This window comes from Sus scrofa, chromosome 2 (assembly GCF_054392235.1).
Source record: "Sus scrofa isolate SSC_HxYL_T2T_F1_AM1 chromosome 2, Sscrofa_HxYL_maternal_Yorkshire_Landrace_v2.0, whole genome shotgun sequence".
In the NCBI taxonomy this organism is placed as follows: Eukaryota; Metazoa; Chordata; class Mammalia; order Artiodactyla; family Suidae; genus Sus; species Sus scrofa.
This window is the reverse complement of record NC_139384.1, coordinates 128516172-128538622: the sequence shown is the minus strand read 5'-3', so window position 1 is coordinate 128538622 and position 22451 is coordinate 128516172. Positions and strand designations below refer to the sequence as shown.

The 22451-nt window shown below is 38.4% G+C and overlaps 1 protein-coding gene across 50 annotated transcripts in view; it reads right to left on the bottom strand.

Annotated features, from left to right (window-relative positions):
- YTHDC2 (YTH N6-methyladenosine RNA binding protein C2) overlaps positions 1 to 22451 on the bottom strand; it is a 226249-nt gene that overhangs the window by 60135 nt on the left and 143663 nt on the right. For 49 of the 50 annotated variants that reach the window (XR_014838547.1, XR_014838549.1, XR_014838546.1 and 46 more), the window contains one exon: positions 3420 to 3510. Coding sequence is in view for 42 of the 50 variants with exons in the window: in XM_085014231.1 (XP_084870357.1) it covers positions 3420 to 3510 (91 nt within the window). In the remaining 8 variants the exon portion in view is untranslated. Of the gene's footprint in view, positions 1 to 3419; positions 3511 to 5284; positions 5674 to 22451 lie in introns of those variants that run through there. The other variant, XM_021084628.2, reaches the window with a different exon arrangement.

The window sequence follows — 22451 nt, the reverse complement described above, 5'->3', positions numbered from 1 at the left end:
CATGAACAAATCAAAGTTTCAGAAAAGTGTGCACTTAGAACCAAAATACAGTGACATCGGAGAAGGGAAAACACAACAAATTATAAGGCAGTGAAACTTTTCGTATGGGAAAAATTCCGTAGAATTTCAAAGAAAACTTTAGGATATAGCAAAGAACACAAAAGGAAGCTATTACTCCAACAAGAGTATTTTCACCAAAAGATGAGCAATTATAAGAAAACAATTTCAAAATAAATTTAACTCTCCTAAGAGATGAAAAACAAAATCCAACACACAAGGCTTAATTCTGAAAGAAAGGAGAACAAAAAAAAAAAAAAAAGTGAAGAGAAAAAAAAACTGTAAATTACCACACAGTAATTCTAGAATCTATTTTTAAAATCCTTGTAAGAAGCTCAAATAAAACTACACAATCACGGAATCTTAGCTAACACAAAGAGAATAACTTCTTCGTATTTTACTTTTAAGAAAGCACGCCTGGAGTTCCTGTCCTGGCTCAGTGGAAACAAATCTGACTAGCATCCATGAGGACACAGGTTCAATCCCTGGCCTCACTCAGTGGGTTAAGAATCCGGCGTTGCTGTGAGCTGTGGTGTAGGTCAGAGATGCACCTCAGATCTGGTGTTGTGGCTGTGGCAAGCAGCTGAAGTTCTGATTCAATTCCTAGCCTGGGAACCTCCATATGCTGCAGGTGCAGCCCTAAAAAGACAAAAAGAAAAAAAAAAAAAAAGAAAGAAAGCAGGCCTTTAAAAAGTTAAGGGACATAACCAAACCTAAAGAATGAAGCAAAGAGAAACTGGGAGTAGAGTCCAGGTTTCTTGACCCTTCCTCCACACCAGGTGGCCTCTCAAATAGGTATCAAGGAACTATAATACCAGGCATAAAAGGAAAAAAAAAAAAACAGAAAGACTAGCTTGTTAAATTAACAGCATTGATCCTAGGGTGAACAGAAAAACCCATGAAATATGTCAGGTACAAATCATCATAGAAACGAAAAAAGGATTTAAGAAGTATATTCAAAGTGATTTAGTTCTTATATATATGTAAAAAGAAGAAAAGGAAAGGATAACTAAATAAACATTGTACTAGGTGTGGTCAAATTGCTGTACAGTGGGAAAATAAAAAAAAAAAAAAAGATAAGAAGGGGAAGGAAAAAGCTAGGATATTTACTAAGAAGAGGGTTTATCGGGCATTAGGTACAGACAGGAGGAATGAGATAAGTAGGTGGGGTTGCCTTGCTTCCCTTAGCGTCTTTCCTTTCTCCTCTCTCTGTCTCTTAAATGTTTCCTCATCGCCTTTTTTTGTCCTGACAACTTCTTTCTTGTTGTCCCCCCTCCAGAATTTTTTTCCTTTCTGGACCATCCCTTAAAGGGTCATGTGACTTAACAAAAGTAGAGGTAGTCTAGTCTAATGGACTGCTCTTCTAAGAGTAATTTCTAATGGTCATTTCTAAGTTGGCTGTTCAGAATTCAAAATCTATTTAACCACAGAAATGATGTACCTACAGAACTGGTCATTTATAACAGATGTTTCCTAACACAGGCCCACAATCTCTTAAACCCAAACAGCTCTGAAAAGTGGAAGATTTTTGTAAGCGTGTAGCAACTTCATTTGGCAGCAAAGCCTTAATAAAGCGACATGAAGTCATTCAGTCTTAATCTTAGTGTGAACAGTCACACATTTTGCAGTCATATACTGACATGTTCCAAAGACCCTAATGCCTTTCTAAAGGCTGAAAAATGGACAAAAGATTGTGGCCCTGTATCCTATTTTTATTTTCAAGTGCAATATTTTACCTACATAGAGGACAGTAATACAGGTAGAACCTAATCAGGATTCCAACACCGGCCTTGGTAATGTTTAAAACCCACTTACACCTAAGCTAAATTGCCTATCTCAGTCAGTAATGTATCAGCATACTCATATGCAAGACATTCTTTCTTTTTAGCACCACACCTGGGGCATATGGAAGTTCCCAGGCTAGGAGTCGAATCAGAGCTAAGGCTGCCAGCCTACACCAAAGCCACAGCAACTCGGGATCTGAACGGCATCTGCAACCTACATCACAGTCAGAGCTCACAACAAAGCCGGATCCTTAACCCACCGAGGGAGGCCAGGGATCAAACACCTCCTCATGCATACTAGTCGGGTTATGTTACCAGTGAGCCACAATAGGAAGGAACTCCAAGACATCCTTACCTCAGCTACTTTCATCTTAGGACCTTCTTATCATTTATTTATTAATATATTCACTTAATTAGAGATCTGTTTTCCTTCCTCTTAACCTAAAAACTAGAAGTTGAAATTTTTATCTTTTTTCCCCACAGCTCAATAGTTCTCAACCAGGAGCAATTTTGCTCCCAGGGAACACTGTGGAAATGTCTAAAGTCATTTTTGGTTGTCAGAACTGGCACCCAGTGGGTAAAGGATAGGTATACTACTAAACATTCTGCAATGCACCAAACAGCCCTCCACAATAAATTATCACTTTAGGGAGTTCCCGTCGTGGCGCAGTGGTTAACGAATCCGACTAGGAACCATGAGGTTGCGGGTTCGGTCCCTGCCCTTGCTCAGTGGGTTAACGATCCGGCGTTGCCGTGAGCTGTGGTGTAGGTTGCAGACGCGGCTCGGATCCCGCGTTGCTGTGGCTCTGGTGTAGGCCGGTGGCTACAGCTCCGATTCAACCCCTAGCCTGGGAACCTCCATATGCTGCAGGAGTGGCCCAAGAAATAGCAACAACAACAACAAAAAGACAAAAGGAAAAAAAAAAAAAAAAGAGTTATCACTTTATTATTATAAAGTAAAGAACACCAACATGGAGAACCCCTCCTCTATATCAATTCCACCATTCTTACTCCCAAAATGAAATAGCTCCACAGAACTTTAAAGTTCTTCAATTTGGATGGCTCAAATAACTTTCCCCTCTATGGATCAGTGACCTTCAAAAAATGTATAGGTTTCCTCCTGTTCCTTTTTATTTTATTCTTTTCTAATCATCAGATTCTTGACACAGTGTGAAAGAAAACAATGAGCATGTATTTTAAAGCTTAGTGCTACAGTACAGTAGCATTAAAAGAGGTAAGTTCTATAAATAATTATATTCATTATCTTTAGTCCATTCATTCTTCAAAAGAAGTTTTAGTTTCTATAAAAAAAGAAAATACATTTCTCAATGCTCAACTTCAACTTTTAAAACCATTTTTCTTACATCTTAATATGTATCTTCTTCCACCCTCCCAACCAGGGAAAACAAAAAAAGGAGATAGAAGGAAAAACAAAAAGTTAAGATTGGTACAGACATGAATCAGATCATCTACACACAATGTAATTAAGGAGATGAATCTAAAACAGTAAAAACAATTACATCAAAAATATTTTTTTCAGTAAACAATTTTTTTAATTAAGAAAAGTTATCAGCTTACCCTTTACTTTTAGAAACCAAACCAAGAGACTGACTCAATCGATGAATAAAGGCTCTTTCTGTACTGGTCAAAGAAGAAGGAAATTCCATTTCTAGGAAGGAAAAAAAAAACACAAAGTATCACTTGTGGATTGGCAATTTTCTTTTAAGGAGCTTCTACATATAAATATATAAATATATATATGGATATAAAATATGAAAAAACATAAAAGCATACAATCAAATTTATTATATTTTATATGAAAAGTAGATACAAGCATAAGTTGGAGAAACTGTGGGTTTGATTCCTGAGCATGGCAATAAAGCAAGTCTCACAAATTTTTGTTTTCCCAGTGCTTACAAAAGTTATGTTTACACCATACTATAGTCTATTGAGGGTGCAATAGCATCACGTCTTAAAAAACACACACATATTGGAGTTCCCATCATGGCACAGTAGTTAATGAATCCAACTAGGAACCATGAGGTTGCGGGTTCCATCCCTGGCCTTGCTCAGTGGGTTAAGGATCCGGTGTTGCCGTGAGCTGTGGTGTAGGTTACAGACGCAGCTCGGATCCGGCGTTGCTGTGGCTCTGGCGTAGGCCAGTGGCTATAGCTCCGATTAGACCCCTAGCCTGGGAACCTCCATATGGAGAGGGAGCGGCCCTAGAAAAAGCAAAAAGACAAAAAAAAAAAAAAAAACACACATTAATTTAAAACTACTGATAAAAAATGCTAACCATCATCTGACAGAGCTACCACAAACCTTCAATCAGTAAAAAGCACAGAATGAGCAAAGCACAATAAAATTAAGTGCAATAAAATGAGGCATGCCTGTATTAATCAACCACTAAATGGCTACCAGAGTTCTGATTTAATAACACTTAAACCTAAATGTGTTCAAAAAAAACAAAAAAACAAAAAAAAACTCTGAAGTTCACTGAAGACTATTCCTCTTTTGCAGAATCTTGAGCTGGTATAATAACTAATTAGCATATAGTACTATCTGACCTTATTTCTTACTTGCTTAATTAACAAAATGTTTATTTCCTTCAATGATGAGGCATGCTCAAGTATTATGAATTTTGTCTTTACCTTCAAAACTGCGTAGAAATCACATTTCACTATCTCAGACTAGGTATGATGTTTTATATTTCTGGGGCTTCACCTCTGTTTAATGCAAGTTAAGAATCAATCATTCTCACCAGATTTTATTTTGTTTTCTGGACTCTAAGCTTCCAGAGCCAGGAGTCCTCTATTTAGACCTGAAAATCGGAATGAGCACTCAATATACTGTACCGATCACAGGCTGGCTTGTCGGCTCTGCACTGCGTGACCAAAGACAAGTAGCTTTCTAACCTTAAGAGGTGGGGAAGACGTTGCCTCTACCAGAACAAGTTTAAATTTTTTTTGTGTTTAGCATGATGCTTCCAGGATTTAAGCAAGGTACTACATATTGCCACTGCATTTATTTGTCTTATTTCCTTCTCTACTTCCGTAACTTAAACGTGCCTCGATTAAGGCTACCACCACCTCCTTAAAAAGGGGGGGGGGGGGGAGGAGTTTAACAACACCTAAAAACGGTGGCCAAGCTGCCTAAAGGCCTATATCCCCGGGGCAAGAATAGCCTCCTGCAACGAAGTAACCTAATTTTTTCACCTTCGAACCTCAGTCAAGAGTCCAGCAACTGGGCAGTTCGGCACAATTCCGTGCGGCTCCTCACATACCCTAGGCGGTTTTATACTCGGATCCCGACCCCCGACCGCCTCGCCTGTCCGGGTGGGCGGCCCCGGTCTCCCCTCCCTTCCGTGAGGCAGCCCCTTCCCACCGCCGGGCCGGGCTTCGAGGAGGCGGGGCAGCCAGCAGAGTCCCTGTCGGGAACCTCACCTCTCTGCTCTCCATATCGGAAGCGCTCCAGAGCGATGTTGACCGCGATCTTCACTTCTTCGTCTATACGAATATCCTTCAGCCCCTTGGCCCTGCCACCACCCCCAGGACCACACGGCGCGGGGCCACCTCCGCCGCCCCCGCCGGGAGCCGGCGGCCGCGGGGAGACGCTGCTCGGCCTGGACATGGCCCTGAGGAGATGTTCTCCCCGCGGTAACGCGGCCAGGCCTGCAGGCTGACAGCCAAGGACGGGGAGAGTGGGCCTCGTGGGCCCCTGCCGGAGGCTGACGGCTCCACAGACAGCTTGCGCTGAAAGGACTCTCCAAAAAGACCCGGGTCGCCTCAGCAGCGGAAGAGATGCTTGCGCCACTGGAGCCCAAGCCGGGCGCAGAGCGCGGGCGTGATGACGTCACCAGAGCCAGCGGCGCCCGTGACCTCAGCGCGCAGGCCGCTCTTGGCCTCCCTGGCGCTGCACTGCATCCATAAACTCTCCACGGTTGTCTTTGGTTCCCCATCTACCCCCGCACCAAGAGGCTCCCCATGGTTCACTTATTCCGTCGCTCGCTATTTGATTAAATCCTCTATTAATTCATTCAGTAACCATATGTGGGCTCCTACTACATGCCCTAATACAGTGGGGAACCAGACAGAAAGGGTTCCGGACCTCCTGGAGTTGGCGCTCTAACAGGAATAGAGTTGCCATATTGAGCAAATAAAAGTTATGGGATGACAAGTTTATTTGAATTTCAGATGAGGAACAAAATTTTAATACAGTACTTCCCAAGCAATATTTAGGAGTACATGGGGTAAAGAATTATTATCTAAGATGCAAATTTAACCAAGCGGCCTTATTTTATCTGGCAATCCTAGATGGGAGTGACAGACAATAAACAAGGAAAGCATTAAATGACAGTTGTTATAAGTGCTTATGAGATGATGGAATAGGAAATGGAACCCTTTGGTTTGGGAAGTCAAGGAAGATTATGAGAATGTCCATTTGCTTGCAGATAATTCTGCTAAGTAAATGTAAACACAGTCACCCTAATTGCTTCCACGCTGGTCTTCCCATGATCCATTCTTCAAAGAGCAACCAGACAACCAGAGTAATCGTTTTAAAAATACAGTTGGCCCTCAATATTTTCGGGTTCCTTATCCATAGTTTCAACCAACCACTGAACAATGATGTTAAAAAAAAAAAAAAAAAAGAATTTTTCCGGAAAGTTCCAAAAAGCAAACTTGAATTTGTTGTGTACTGCAGCTATTTACATAGTATTTACATTGCTTTAGAGATTATAAGTAATCTAGAGATAATTTAAAGTAAGAGGATGTGTGTGGGTTATATGCAAATACTACTGCCGTTTTATATAAGGGACTTGAATATCCTTGGATTATGGTATTCTCAGAGGTTCTGGGACTAATCCCTGCGGACAGAGACAACTGTATAAGCCAAGTAGATAACACCACTACATAAAGCACTCCAACTCACTGCAACGATAAAACATACTCAATTCTTTACCATGACGCTCAAGAGCTGCCTGATCTGGACTCTGTCTACTTTCGTAAGTCTGGTGTCCCACCATTCTCATCTTCACAGGGCTCAAATGCACTAATTTCCTTCTGTCCCTTGAATACATTAAGCTCATTACCCACCAGGGGAACTTTCCACTTGCACGGTATCCTCCTGCACATGACAGTCTTCCTCCCAGTACTTCATATGGACCCCTCTCTCTCATCATTTAAGCCAGGATTCCATCTCTTACATAGAAAGGCTCTCCCATATCAACCCATTATCATTTACCACTGTTTGAAATTATTTTGTTTATTTATATGCTTTATTATTTGCTCTTCCCACTGTAATATAAGCTCTTTAAGAGCAGAATCCTTATTTATCTTGTTTTATCACTGTTTCATCAGCAGTTAGAACTTCATGGACATACAATAAATATTTATTGGTTCTCCATACTGTAGAACCTGGAATTAATATTTTTTGTCTCTGCTCTTTAAAACTTTCTTCATAATCCTTGGGATCCTAATCAATTTGACTGGCTACTAAAAAGAGATCTGGATAAGCAGTAATGGGTCCTATATCCTGGTCTTGGCATGGTTACCAGTGAACTATATGAACATTTTCTACTGCATTGATTTCTGCATATCCTAATTTCCTTAGCTGTGTGATAATAATGCATGACATTTATTAAGTGTCCAGGGGCACTATCTTTATTTTTCCAATCATCACAAAACCATATAAAGTAATTACTCATGATACAAATGAGGAAACAGGCTGGATAAGGTTAAAAACTGGTCCAAGATTAGTTATAATTAATGAGGTGATGGAAACCAAGCCCAGCTGAGCATGAGACCTAACATCATTCCAGGAAAAAACATAAATTGAAGAGAATATCTAATGCACAAAATATATTGTGACGAAACTGAAAACATTTTATATGGGGTCAGACACAGACTGCTTTAAATCACATCCATAACTTCTTTATTCCTCCATTTATTGGCTCCATCATTTATGAGCTTTGTGACGACTACTTTGCCGTCTGAGTGTCAAGTTTTTTATCTGTAGAATGGGTATATTTAATATTCATTTTACTGGATTATTGTGAATATGACATAATATGTAACTATCATGCATAGCTTTAATGTGTTTCTTTCCTTCATTCTTTTCTTTTTGAATAAATGCCTAAATGTTTTTATTCCTAGTACCTAGTAAGGATATGGAATATGTTCATTGCAATAAAAGAGAATGCTTGCCTAAAGTTACAGAGAAGTAAATTATAAAATTAATCAAATTCTTCATTACCTAATTTTTTTTATGCCCTTAGAAATTTCTGGTGCTTAGAATTCACTAAAATTCTACTTTTCACAGGTGCTTCAGAGAAAAATTAAAAGTAGGGAAGACATGGAATATTTACCAATGATTTCAAGTTGTTTTTAGTGTTATATAGACCTAAAGTTTTAATATTTGTTTTTACCACCTTATAGTTATGGCCTTGTGCAAGGATTTAACCTTGTTATGCTTTAATTTACCCATCAATGAAATGTATGTGATAAAAACACCTATAATACAGTGTTATTACGGGAATTAAGTTAGATTATATTACCTTCATGCAGATGAAATACTTAGTATAATTCCTGCCTTATCCTTAGCATTCAGTACTAACTAGATGATTTTGATTTCAAATAACAGGAAACCCAAGACAAAAAGTAAAAGTAAAAAGTAAAAGGCCCAAAATAAGGACATTTATTATCTTATACAGTCTCAAGGCAAGAAGTCTCAGGACATGGTGGTTCCCAGCTTGACTAGTTCAACATTGTATACCAATGCCCACCATCATCCAAAATCTGTCTGGTTTACCACTCTACCATCTGTAGAGTGATTGGAACTCCCCTCTTGATTGCGGCTCCAAGTCAGCACACAATCACAAAGCACCACATAAAGGCGAGATATATGCCCCCGTCTGATATTTCTTTTTAAGATAAACTTTCCCAGAAGTCCTAGAAATAGACATCCTTATGTCTCCTAGCCAGAATATGTCTAACCCAATAACCAGCAAAGAAAAATAGGATTACCATGAAAGGTCCGGTCTTTCTTGAAGCAGATGGTCACCTAAAAGAGCAGACAAAACTGGGGTTCTCTTAGCAAGTACAAAGGGATGGAAAATGACTATTGGGTAGGCAGCCAAAGATGTTATGGTGATCAACAATAACATTAATCAAATATTTATCCTTTTCTTCCTTTCCAGGTATGTATCAGAACCAGACTTTCTGGCCCTACTGCAGTTGAGTGGGAAAATATGATTAGTTGTGGTCAATGAACTGAGCTAAAGTGATATGGTTTCACTTTCATGTTGACCTCCCTTTTCACTGAGGTTAGCTACAAACAACTAGCAAAACATGTCTAAGAAAGAAAGTGAATTATCTTATTCCAATTGATTTTTAAAAAAACCTCAAGCTACAAAATAACATTGCTGAGAAAAATTAAAGGCTTAAATCAAAACACAAACTCTTTAGGGATTGGAAGACTCAGTTGTGTTAAGATATCAATTCTCCTCTCTTTGGTCTATAAATTCAACACAACCCTATACATTTTTTTTCTGAAAAAAGTAACAAGCTGATGCTTCATATGGAAATGCACTAAAATAGTAAAAAAAAAAAAAAAAAAACCTTTGAAATAGAAAAAAATATTTGAGGGCTAACACTGATTTAGACTTATTATAAAGCTGCATTCAAATAAGATAGTACAGCTCTGACGTAAAGGTGGACAAATGGATCATTGGTACAGAATAGAGAATCTAAAAATAGACCCACATATATTCAGACAATTGACTTTCAACAAAGGTAAAAAAGATAATTCATTGGAGAAAGACTGGCCTTTTCAATAAATGGTGCTAGAACAACTGAATGGCCAAATGCAAATAAAGGCTTGAAAATAATCACAAGCCTTACCTCAAACCAGACGCAAAAATTAAGTCAAAATGGATTATAGGCATTGCTTAAATATAAGAGCTAAAACTATAAAATTTCTTGAAGAAAAATAAGAGAAAAAATTTGTAACCTTGAATTATACAATATTTTCTTTATATATGACACCAAAAACACAAACCATTGAAGAAATGATAAATTGGGGAGTTCCTGTCATGGCTTAGCAGTGATGAACCTGACTACTATCCCTGAGGATGTGGGTTTGATCCCTGGCCTTGCTCAGTGGATTAAGAATCTAGTGTTGCTATGAGATGTGAAGTAGTTTGCAGCCATGGCTTAGATCCTGAGTTGCTGTGGCTGTGGGATAGGCCAGCAGTTGCAGCTCAGATTCAACCCCTAGCCCAGGAACTTCCACATGCTGCAGGTGCAGCCCTAAAAGCCAAAAAAAAAAGGAAGTGATAAATTGGATTTCATCAAAGTTAAAAACTTTTGCCATTTGAAAGACATTTTTCAAAGAATGAAAAGATAAAGGAAAATATTTGCAAATCCTATATATGTCAGAAGACATGTCTGGAATATATAAATAAATCTCAAATACTGTAATAAGAAAAAAAATCTTTTTTTTTTCTAATGGGCAAAGTTTGTACAGGCACTTCACCAAAGATATACATTAAAAATGCTAAATATCACTCATCATTTTAAAAAGACAAATAAAATCCACAAAGGGACCACTACATATCTATTAGAATGTCTAAAATTAATTGGTTTTACAAAGCATTACAGAGCAAGTAGAGGAACTAGAATTGTCATACACTATTGATGGAAAAGAAACCACTTTGGAAAACAATAAGGCAGCCTCTTTAAAAAATAAAACACACAGCATTAAAAACAACCAAATACCTAGGAATAAAAGTACCCAAAGAGACAAAGTATCTGTACTCTGAAAACTACAAGACAGTGATGAAAGAAATCAAAGAAGACACAAATAGATGGAAAAATATACCATGCTCTTGGAGTAAAATAATCAATATTGTCAAAATGACTATACCATCCAAGGAAATCTACAGATTCAATGCAATCTCTATCAAATTACCAAGGACATTTTTCACAGAACTAGATCAAAATATGTTAAAGTTTGTTTGGAAGCACAAAAGACCCAGAATAGCCAAAGACATCCTGAAAAAGAAAAATGGAGTTGGATGAATCAGGCTCCCTGACTTCTGACTATACTACAAAGCTACAGTCACCAAAACAGTATGGCACTGGCACAAAATCAGACATACAGATCAGTGGAACAGGATAGAAAGCCCAGAATTAAACCCACGCACCTACAGTCAACTAATCTATGACAAAGGAGGCAAGAATATACAATGGAGAAAAGACAGTCCTTTCAAAATGTGGTGTTGAGAAAACTGGACAGCCACATATAAAAAATGAAATTAGAACTCCTCCTAACACCGTACACAAAAATTAACTCAAAATGGGTTAAAGACCTAAATATGACATCAGATTCTATAAAACTCTTAGCAGAAAACATAGGCCCAACACTTTCTGATATAAACCACAGCAATATCTTCTCAGATCTACCTCCTAATGACAATAAACACAAAAATAAGCAAGTGGGACCTAATTAAACTTAAAAGTTTCTCCATAGCAAAGGAAACACTAAACAAAATAAAAATACAACTCACAGAATGAAAGAAAATATTCACAAACGTAAAGACAAGGGATCTATCTCCAAAATATATAAAGACCTCCTGTAGCTCAATACCAAAAAAAACAACTGCATCAAAAAATGGGCAGAAGATCTAAACAGACAATTCTCCAAAGAAGACATATGGATGGCCAAAAAAAGCCACATGAAAAGAAGTTCAGTATCACTAATTATTAGAGAAATGCAAATCAAAACTATTATGAGGTACTAGCTTATACCAGCCAGAATGGCCATCATCAAAAGGTCTACAAACAATAAATGCTGGAGAGGGTGCAGCGAAATGGGAACTCTTTCATGTTGGTAGGCATGTAAATTGGTGTAACCATTATAAAAAACAGTATGGAGATTCCTCAGAAATGTAAAAATAGAATTACCAGTTGATCCAGCAATGCCACTCCTGGGCATCTATCAGAGAAAACCATGACTTGAAAAGATACATGTACTCCAGTGTTCACCGCAACACTATATACAGTAGCCAAGGCATAGAGGCAACCTGATGTCCATCGATAGAGGAGTCAATAAAGAAGATGTGGTCCATATACACAATGGAATATTACTCAGCCATAAAAAAGGAATGGCATAATGGCATTCGCAGCAACATGGCTGGACCTAGAAATTATCATGCTAAGTGAAGTTAGACAGTGAGACAGCAATGTCACATGCTATCACTTACATGTGGAATATAGAAAAAAAAATGATACAATGAACTTTGCACAACAGATACCAATTCACAAATGTTGAAAACCTTATGGTTACCAAAAGAGAAAGGATGCAGAGTAGAGGGATGGGCTGAGGGTTTGGGGTGGAAATGCTGTAAAAATTGGGTTGTTATGATCAATGTAAAACTATACACATAATAAAATTTATTGAGTTTAAATAAATAAAATAAAATAGAATTAACCATGAAAAAAAATAAAACACACAGTTACCATAAAATCCAGCCAATCCATTCCTAGGTATTTACCCAAGAAAAATGGAAGTATAAGAATTCCAGTGCAACAGATTAAGGCAGCAGTCTCTGTGGCAGGAGACCAGACCTGTCAATCCCCAGACCAGAACAGTGGGTTAAGAATTTGGCCACAGCCATGCCATAGGTTACAGATGCAACTCACATTCAATCTCTGGCCCAGGAACTTCCATATGCCATGGGGATGGCTAGAAAAAAAAAAAGGAAGCATATATCTACACAAAGACTAGAACACAAATGTTCATAGCAGTTTTGTTTGCAAACACTGGAAAGAATCCAAATATTCATCAGCAGGTGAAAGAAAAAACAAATAATGAATCATGCATATAACATGACACTACTCAACTATAAAGAGAATGAATTATTTTTACACACAGCAACATGGGTGAAACTCACAGTAAGTATCCCAAATTGAAGAAGTCAGACAAAAAGGATACATTTATATAATTTCATTCATGTAATACTGTAGAAAGTGCAAATTAATCTACAGTGACAGAAAACAGATAAGTGGTTTCCTAGGGATAGCATAGAGGGCAAGGAATTTCAAAGGGGTGTGAGAAAACCCTTTGGGGTGGTGGATATTTTTATTACCTTGATGGGTAAGAGGTTCACATGTGTGTGTGTGTGTTTGTGTGTGTGTGTATGTTTGCACGTGCGCACGCATACATCAAAACGTTAAAATTATACACTGTGAATGTGTGCTACTGTATGTCAATTACACCTTAATAAATTTATTTTTTAAAAAATAACCTATAAGACTTTGAGCCTAGTACTATTTTTTCCTACATAATATCAGAAGGTATAGTCCTTTCTCCGTCTTTGCAAAAGCCATTTTAGGACAGAGTAGTTATGTGATTTTTTTTATGTTTTATTTTATTTTATTATTTATTTATTTTGCCTTTTCTAGGTCTGCACCAGCAGCATATGGAGGTTCCCAGGCTAGGGGTCAAATTGGAGCTGTAGCCACCAGCCAACACCAGAGCCACAGCAATGCGGGATCCGAGCCGCGTCTGCAACCTACACCACAGGTCACTGCAACGCCGGATCGTTAACCCACTGATCGAGGCCAGGGATCGAACCCGCAACCTCGTGGTTCCTAGTCAGATTCGTTAACCACTGCGCCACAACGGGAACTCCTTTTTTATGTTTTAAATTAAAATATAGTTTCAGTCCAAATTGAATGATCAAATATTCTGCATTAATTAAATATTCTCTTATACAAAGTACTAACTCTCGGGTCTGTTTAGCTCATTAATTAATTTATTTTAATATGTCTAATTCTCCACAAGAAAATATCAGAAATATGGTTACACTAAAACGGTAAGAATTGTTATCTTTGAGAGTATAATATCTTAATTCCCAGAATATGCATTAAGACTTCATAAGAACTTAGAAAGTGAGCAATAGAAAATAACTGTCTCCACTAAAGCAGAAAATACCATACATTTCTGAATACATCCATACAGAATTTGAATTAGCAACACAGTATCAGCTAAAGAGTAACTGTTATCCTATCATGTTAATTAGTCACTTCCTTACAGTACTTAACAGGATGTCATTGAGTTATTTGGAAACTAAAAACTGAAAACCCAACTCAACAAACAGACTTACATACATAAATACTCAGATTTTTATTTGTCTTAGATATGGAGGCAAAAAAATATACATTCTGGTTTGAAAATTTGAATCTGCTTATTACACTTAAGTTTTGGTGTTTTCCCACTGACTTTTTTATTTACATATCAGAAATATTTGCCAAAACTAATAATAACATTGTCAACCCTAATTAGATAATACGATTTAGTTGTAAGAAATCTAGCTGCTCCTTAATTTTTACAAATCAGTGAGTCTATCTAAATTAGTACTTCCCAAACTTTTTCACTTTGTGGCACACATAGAAAGTTACAATATTTGCATAGAACCTTGGGTATGGCAAAGAATGCAAGTGCTCATTTTAATGTTTATTCTCTTTCTAAGCACGATGCTAGACCATATTTCTCCCATATAACCCCGTGTTTCTCCGTTTTTGTTTTTTTTTCTTTTTTCTTTTGAAGGCTGCATGTGCAGCATATGTAAGTTCCTGGGCTAGGGATGGAATCAGAGCTGCAGCTGCTGGCCTACTCCACGACCACAGCAATGAAGGACCTACAATGCAACTTGAGTCAATGCTGGATATTTAAACCACTGAGCAAAGCCAAGGATCAAACCTACATCCTCATGAATACTAGTCAGCTTCTTAACCTGCCAACTCACAATGGGAACTCCTTTGATTTAATTTTTGCCTTGTAATTGGGAAGCCAAATGTCTAAGTTCCAGCTAATGGAAATGTGTACAATGCTATTTACCCTAACCCTCCTGTGATTCTCCCTCTTTTCTGATTTGCAGCCAGATGTTGGAGGAAGGATTATAAATAAGAAAAGAGGGAAAGTCAGAAAGAGCTAAAGAGCTCTGTGGTGTTGGAGTGGAATCAGCAGTATCAGTAGAAAATCATGGCTTTTGACATACACACACACACACACACACACGGGTATGTAGAGAAATAAAAATACATGTGTACATTTTTAGGTATGAGTGTAAACACTAGGATGGCCTAGGAGCAATGATATTTGAATATCACTGAGTATACCTACCACCCAGACCCTACTTTCTAAATACCATTCCCCAATAAAAGGAATCAGCACTCCCCAGAGAAAAGATTGGTTCCAGGGCTAGAATACAACAAAAACAAGATGAGCCTGAAACATCTTTATGTGTCAGAAATTAAGGAATGGCTCAAAATGGGATACAGTCTTATCAAAAGAACACAGAAGCCAAACTCAAGGAGCTCCTTCCAAAGGGCTAACGCTGGTGCAATTTAAGTAATAAATGGTGATAGTATTAGAATAAAACCCTTTAAATAAACATCCATGAGCCCACAGTGATATTAATACGTAATTGAACATATAAATAAATGAGAGAGGGAGACAGGATCAAGAAGGTGGAGGAATAAGATGTTGAGCTCACCTTTTCCCACAAACACATCAAAAAACCACATCTGCATGTAGAATGATTTGAACAGAACATGTACTAAAAACTGGCAGAAGAACTTAACCACCAAAAAGGGCAATAAACCTTTGACATAACTGGGTAGAACAACAACAACAACAACAAAAAAAAAAAAAAACAGAGAAAGAAAGAGAGAAAAAAGGAATCAGGATGCAACTAGCATTAATGAGAGGGAGCTATGAAAGAAAAAAGGAACCCACACCCTGGGAAGCCACCTAAAAAATGGGGAGATTGGCCGAGACAGAGGGACCTCAAAGTCGCCTAGAAAAGTGTAGCAGCTGGACTGAGGAGGGCAAAGCAGAGTGAGAGCCACACAGATCATCTGCACCACCAACCTGGACACCAAGCTTGAGACACTAGGGTGGGGACTGGGTGCTGAGACTCAGGCTCTGGAGGTCAGTTCCAGGGAGAGGACTAGGAGTGGCCATGTGGAGACAGCCTGAGGGGCTAGGGAGTGGTGTGCCACAAGCTGAGGAGAGGTGTGCTATGGACTGGGGAGCAGAATGCCACAGCCAAGGTAACCTGGGAGGAGGTCAGGGCCTGCAGAAGCAGCAAGATGCCATTGTTGGGGAGGGCCAGAAGAGGAGGATCAGACCACCATAGGAATCTCCCTGCCCACACTCACACAGGCTCTCAGAGGGCAGGGCACCATTGGTGCAGGCCACAGGGAGTGAGAGGCCACTTTCTCAGGCTACAGGAGACCAGGTGCTTCTCATGTGGGCTACAGATGGCCAGGCACCTCTTGTGTGGGCTAAAGGCAGTGAGGGGCTAAGCATGATGCGGTGCCTCTTGTGTGATCTACAGGTAGCAGGGGCAAATCACAGCAGTCACCTCAGAAAGCAGAGGGAGGCATGGCCTGCCACCACCAGGGATCTGTGAACAGGCTCCACCTGTGGCCCCAGTAACCTCAGAGGTCAGCAAAAAAGAGGACACTGCAACTGAGCACCACTCGTTTTTGCTCTTACTTCCCCAGGAATACACCTGACCTGCTGTTGCCATTGCCAAATGCTCTGGGCACTTCCTAAATCTGCCTAAGGCTCATTACCATTTCCCAGGGCCCTGTGACTAGAAGTAGTCTGTGCCACCTTCCTGCACGTCCTTTCTACTGTCAAGAGCCCAGCATCCAGGCACTGACTACCAGCCGTTGCCTCCTTCTCCCTGGAAATACACTCAGCACCCTAGGGATAAGAGCCTGCTCACACCAAAGAAAGAGACAGCAATATCAAAATTCCCATGTCAAAAATAAATACTAACCTCCCACAAAATACAAAGGGGCACTCTTGCATACAAATAGCCCCCCAAGACTACAGTTTGGTTTCCATAAACTCAGAGAAAAAGAAAAGCATAAGCAAGATGAAGAAGCTCAGGAACCATTCCCAGTTAAAAGAACAGGAGAATTCACCTGGAGCAGCAAACAATGAAACAGACATCTGCAGTCTGATAGACACTGAGTTCAAAAGGGAGATAGTGAAAATACTGAAGGAATTAAGGCTGAATGTCAAGGAATTAAGAGCAGATATAAATAGTAATGCAGATTACTTTAGAAAGGAAATAGAAAATATAAAGAGGAACCAGGAAAAATTAGAAAATTCATTTTCAGAGATGCAAACTGAGCTAAAGGCACTAAAGAACAGAAGGAACGAATTAGTGATTTGGAATATAGAAAATAGAAATCACCCAATTAAGACAGCAGACAGAAAACCAAATTAAAAGACATGAAAGTAATATAAGAGATATATGGGATAATATAAAGTAGGCCAATCTATGCATAATAGGAACTCCAGAAGAAGAAGAAAAAGAAAAGGGGATTGAAAATATATTTGAAGAAATTATGTCTGAAAAATTTCCAAATCTAAAGGAAATGGATATTAAGATACAGGAAGCACAGAGGGCCCCAAACGAGTTGAACCCAAACAGGTCCATACCAAGACATATTAAAATAAAAATAGCAAAAGTTAAAGAGAGGATTCTAAAGGCAGCAAGAGAAACACAAAAGCATTAATTATAAGGCAACTCCCATAAGGCTATCAGCTGATTTCCTCTACAGAAACACTACAGGCCAGAAAAGAATAGCAAGATATATTCAAAGTTCTAAAAGAGAAAAATTTGCAGCCTAGAATACTCTACCCAGAAAAGATATCATTTAAAATAGAAGGGGAAATAAAGAATTTCTCCAACAAACAAAAGGTAAAAGAGTATAGCAATACTAAACCCAATCTCAAAGAAATAATGAAAGGGCTTTTCTAAATAAAAAGAAATAAGAAATAGGATGGAAGAAATCACAATAGGAAAGCAATCACTTAAGCCAGGATACAGATCTAAAAGTGGGGGGGGGGGGCTACTGTAAAAATGGAAACAGCAAAAAGACAAACATGAAGATGTTAAAAAAAAAAAGGACTTCGAAAGCATAGGATGTGGGGAAGGAAAGTAAGAAAATCTAGACTCTGTTTTTTTTTTTTTTTTTAAATGCGTTTGAGCCTATATGACTATCAGGCTAAATCAAGCAGATATAGGAAGGGGTTAACATACTTCAAAAACAGGACAACCACAAATCAAAACCAAACATTATTTCAAAAAAACTAAAAAGTATACAAGCATAAAGTAAATTGAAATCATCCAAACAAAAAAAGAAAGGAATAAAGGAGAAACATAGAATCAAGTGGAAAACAAGCTTTAAAATGGCACTAAATACATATTTATCAATAATTACCTTAAATGTCATTGGACTGAATGCTCCAATTAGAAGACACAGAGTGGTAAATTGGATAAAAAAGCAAACGCCTACAACATGCTGTCTACAAAAGACTCACCTCAGAGCAAAGGAGGACACGTAATAGACTGAAAGTGAGGAGATGGGAAGAGATATTTCATGTCAATGGACAAGACAGAAAAGCAGGAGTTAACAATACTCATATCAGACAAAATAGACTTTAAAATGAAGGCCATAAAGAAAGACAAAGAAGGACACTATTTAATGATAAAATGGTCCATTCAAGAGGAGGACGTTACAACGGTCAATATATATGCCCCTAATATAGGAGTATCCAGATATCTACAACAAATACTAACAAACATAAAAGGAGAAATTGATGGGAATACAATAATAGTAGGAGACTTTAACACACCACTCACATCAATGGACAGATCCTCTAGACAGAAAAGCAATAAGACAACAGAGATCCTAAATAACACAGTAGAAAAGATAGACTTAATTGATATTTTTGGGACATTACATCCAAAAAATCAGAATATACATTCTTCTCAAGTGCACATGGAACATTCTCAAGGATTGACCACATACTGGGGTACAAAACTAACCTCAACAAATTTGAAAGTATGGAAGTTATTCCAAGTATCTTCTCTGACCACGATGGCATGAAACTAGAAATCAACCACAGGAAAGAAATGAGAAAAAACTAACTACACAAAGACCAAACAACATGCTACTAAAAAACCAATGGATCAATAAGAAATCAAAAAGAAAATTAAAAAATACCTGGATAAAAATGATAATGAAGACACAACCATTCAAAACTATGGGATGCCGCAAAGGAAGTGCTTAGAGGGAAATTCATAGTGATACAGGCCTTCCTCAAAAAAGAAGAAAAATCTCAAATTGACAACTTAACCCACCACCTAAATGAACTAGAAAAAAAAGAACAAACAAAACCTAAAGTCAGCAGAAGGAAGGAAATCATAAAGATCAGAGAGGAAATCAATAAAACAGAGATTTGAAAAACAATAGAAAAAATCAATAAAACCAAGAGCTGGTTCTTTGAAAATGTAAACAAAATTGGCAAACTTTTGGCCAGGTTTGGGAGTGGGATGGACTGGGAATCTGGGGTTAATAGATGCAAACTATTGCCTTTGGAATGGATAAGCAATGAGATCCTGTTGTATAGCACTGGGAACTATATCTAGTCATTTGCGATAGAGCATGATGGAGGATAATGTGAGAAAAACAATGTATATGTGTGACTGGGTCACTGCTGTACAGTAGAAATTGGCAGAACACTGTAAATCAACCATAATGGACAAAATAAAAATCATTTAATTAAAAAAACGAGGAAAGGGATAGATTTTCCTTACAGAAGTATTCTAAGTGGTATTGGGAAAACAGGACATCCACAAACAAAAGAGGGGAAATGAACCCCTATCTTACACCAAACCCAAAAATAAACTCAAAATGGGATTAAAGATTTGAACATAAGACCTAAAACCATAAAAGTCCTAGAATGAAACATAGAGATAAGTTCTTTGACATTGACTTTTGCAATGATATTTTGGATTAGGAAAAAAAGCAAAAACAAACAAGTGGGTCAACATCAATCTAAAAACTTTCTACTCTGCAAACGAAACAATCAACAAAATAAAAAGGCAACCTATGGAATGAAAGTGTTTGCAAACCTCATATCTCATGAAGGGCTCATATTCAAGATGTATAAGGAACTCACACAACTCAATAGCAAAACAACAAATAACCCAAGTAAAAGTGGACAAAAGACCTGAATAAATATTTCTTCTTATGTACGAAGACATACAAATGACCAACAGATACATGAGTGGTGGGAATGTAAATGGATACAGCCACTATGGAAAAGAGAATGGAGGTTTCTCAAGAAATTAAAAATAGAACTATGATATGGTCCAGCAATCCTGCTTCTGGGTATCTATAAAAAGAAAACGAAACCATTACCCAGAAAAGATATCTGTACTGCCATGTTCATTGTAGCATCATTCACAACAGTGTCTGTCAATGGATGAACAGATTACAAAAATGTGATGCATTTATGCAATTGAATATTATTCACCCTTCAAAATGGAACTTATATCATTTGCAACATGGATAAAACTGGAGGACATTATGCTAAGTGAAATAAGCCAGACAGAAAAAGACAAACACTGCATGTGGAATTATTACCACTTATATGTGGAATTTTTTTTCAAAGAAAGACTAAAAAAGGTCAAACTCAGTAAAACAGAGAATAGAAACGTGGTTGCCAGAGACTGGGAGGTGGGATAAATGGGGAGATGTGGGGGAGAAAGAAGTCATATACTAACGTGTCACTGACCGACTTAAAAGGATCCTGAACTCTGCTCACCTAGAGGAGAATAAAACAACTCCAGATGGTCTGGGAGGTCCTAGAAGAGCCTGTTTTCACAGATGGAGCCCCAGAGAGGCAGCCCAGGAAACAGTGGAGATGCAAAGTGTCCAGACAGGTGGGCCTCAGTGTGATGTAGAGCAGCAGAAGATTCCTGGTGCCCAAAAATGGTCCAGCATTGGCAAAGATATACACCAGCCCTGAAGGTTTTGTGCAGCTGAGAACAAGTAATGAATGACCCTGAAGTGACGCATGTTGTTCGATGACCAATGCTCAGAAACTCTTCCCACATTTCCTCATGCCCTTTAGGTACTCCAGAGTTTAGAAGCAAGCTTAAGGGTGGATTGGGGGCCACTGAATTAACTGAGATTAAGTTAATTACAGAGAAATTAAGTCCTACATATCTGAATCTGTGGAATGAAATCTGTCCCCACTACCTGAGTTTCCAATAAAAGTAAAATTTCTTCCAGATGTATCATCTATTATTTATAAAATTATATATACATCAAAATGCATATTTTACTTACACTCTGTCTGAACACCTGCCCATCTACATAAAATAATTGGCTTAAAAGATATATTAATAAGTTGGCCACAAGGTGGTACTAGAAAGCTGTCTTTTGCTGTAGGCCCTCCTTGAATGTCATTGACTTTAAACTGTGAACTACTGTAATAACAGCAATGATCAGAGTAAAGGTTGAGATGGCAAGGACTGGGTTCCTTTAAGGAGGTGATTATGTTTAAAAAATAAAAAATAAATAAAATCTGATTCTCTCTAAAAGATGCTATCAACTGTTTTGTATTCGTCCTCTTTTTCTTACCCACTATTATATCATCATAGACTATCCCAATTGTTATCTGAAACATCATATATACACATTCAGCACTCAGAGAAAAATTTAAATACACATGGTATCCTAGATGCCAGAAGTTAAATTTTAAATGAGTATTTTTACAGGATTTGCCTCACAAACATCTGGGACATCTTTAAACTATCTCCCAAATACTAAAGCTCAACCCCCAAATGTGAACACAGTAGGCTAGCAAATGCACTGTGTAACTCATGCAGCACCTGCTATCTCACACTAAGGATAACTAAGGAGAGAGAAAGGCTACCTTGAAACTGAGCAGGACCTCCCCCCGCCCCTACCTCATGTCCTCGGCTTGACTTTGGTCTATCGAAAAACTCCTGTCAAAGAATAAAGTTTAATGGGAGAAGTGAGAAGATACAGGAGCAAAGGAAAACAGTCAAATGAGACCAAATAGTTTAGCCATTAAGCAAAATCAAGGGCTTTTAGCACCTTCTGAAGGGCTCTAAATAATATTCTGAGCCATATCCTGTGAGCTGTCTTGTAGATACTGAAACCCCCACCAGGTGGAAGACGTTAACTACATGATGACCAGACTGTGGCCATGTCATAAACTGCCACAATTCCAAGAACTGGCCTCAAGGAAATGGGAACACGCCGACCTTAGAACTGAAGATTAACAATCGAGATGACACTGGTCAGACCACCGAGTGACCGATTCCAAGACGACTGTCAGAGCTGACCATGATGTTTCTGCATATACCCGCCTCTCTGTGTCTATAAAAGCTTGAGCCCACAGACTGTCAATGGGGGAGTCAGCCCTTTGAACAGAAGTCTACCCTCCTGCCCAGTTGCTGGCATCCAAAATAAAGCAAACTTTCCTTTCCACCAAACTTGCCTCTTTATTGGCTTTAGAGTGGTAAGTAGACCCTAACAACCTCTTCCAGGCCATCTTGCTAGTTGTTGTTGTTTGGTTTATGTTTTTTGGGTTTTTTTTGTTTGTTGGTTTTGTTTTTTGTCTTTTTAGGGCCGCACCTATGGCATATAGAGGTTCCCAGGTTAAGGGTCAAATCAGAGCTGTAGCCACTGGCCTACACCA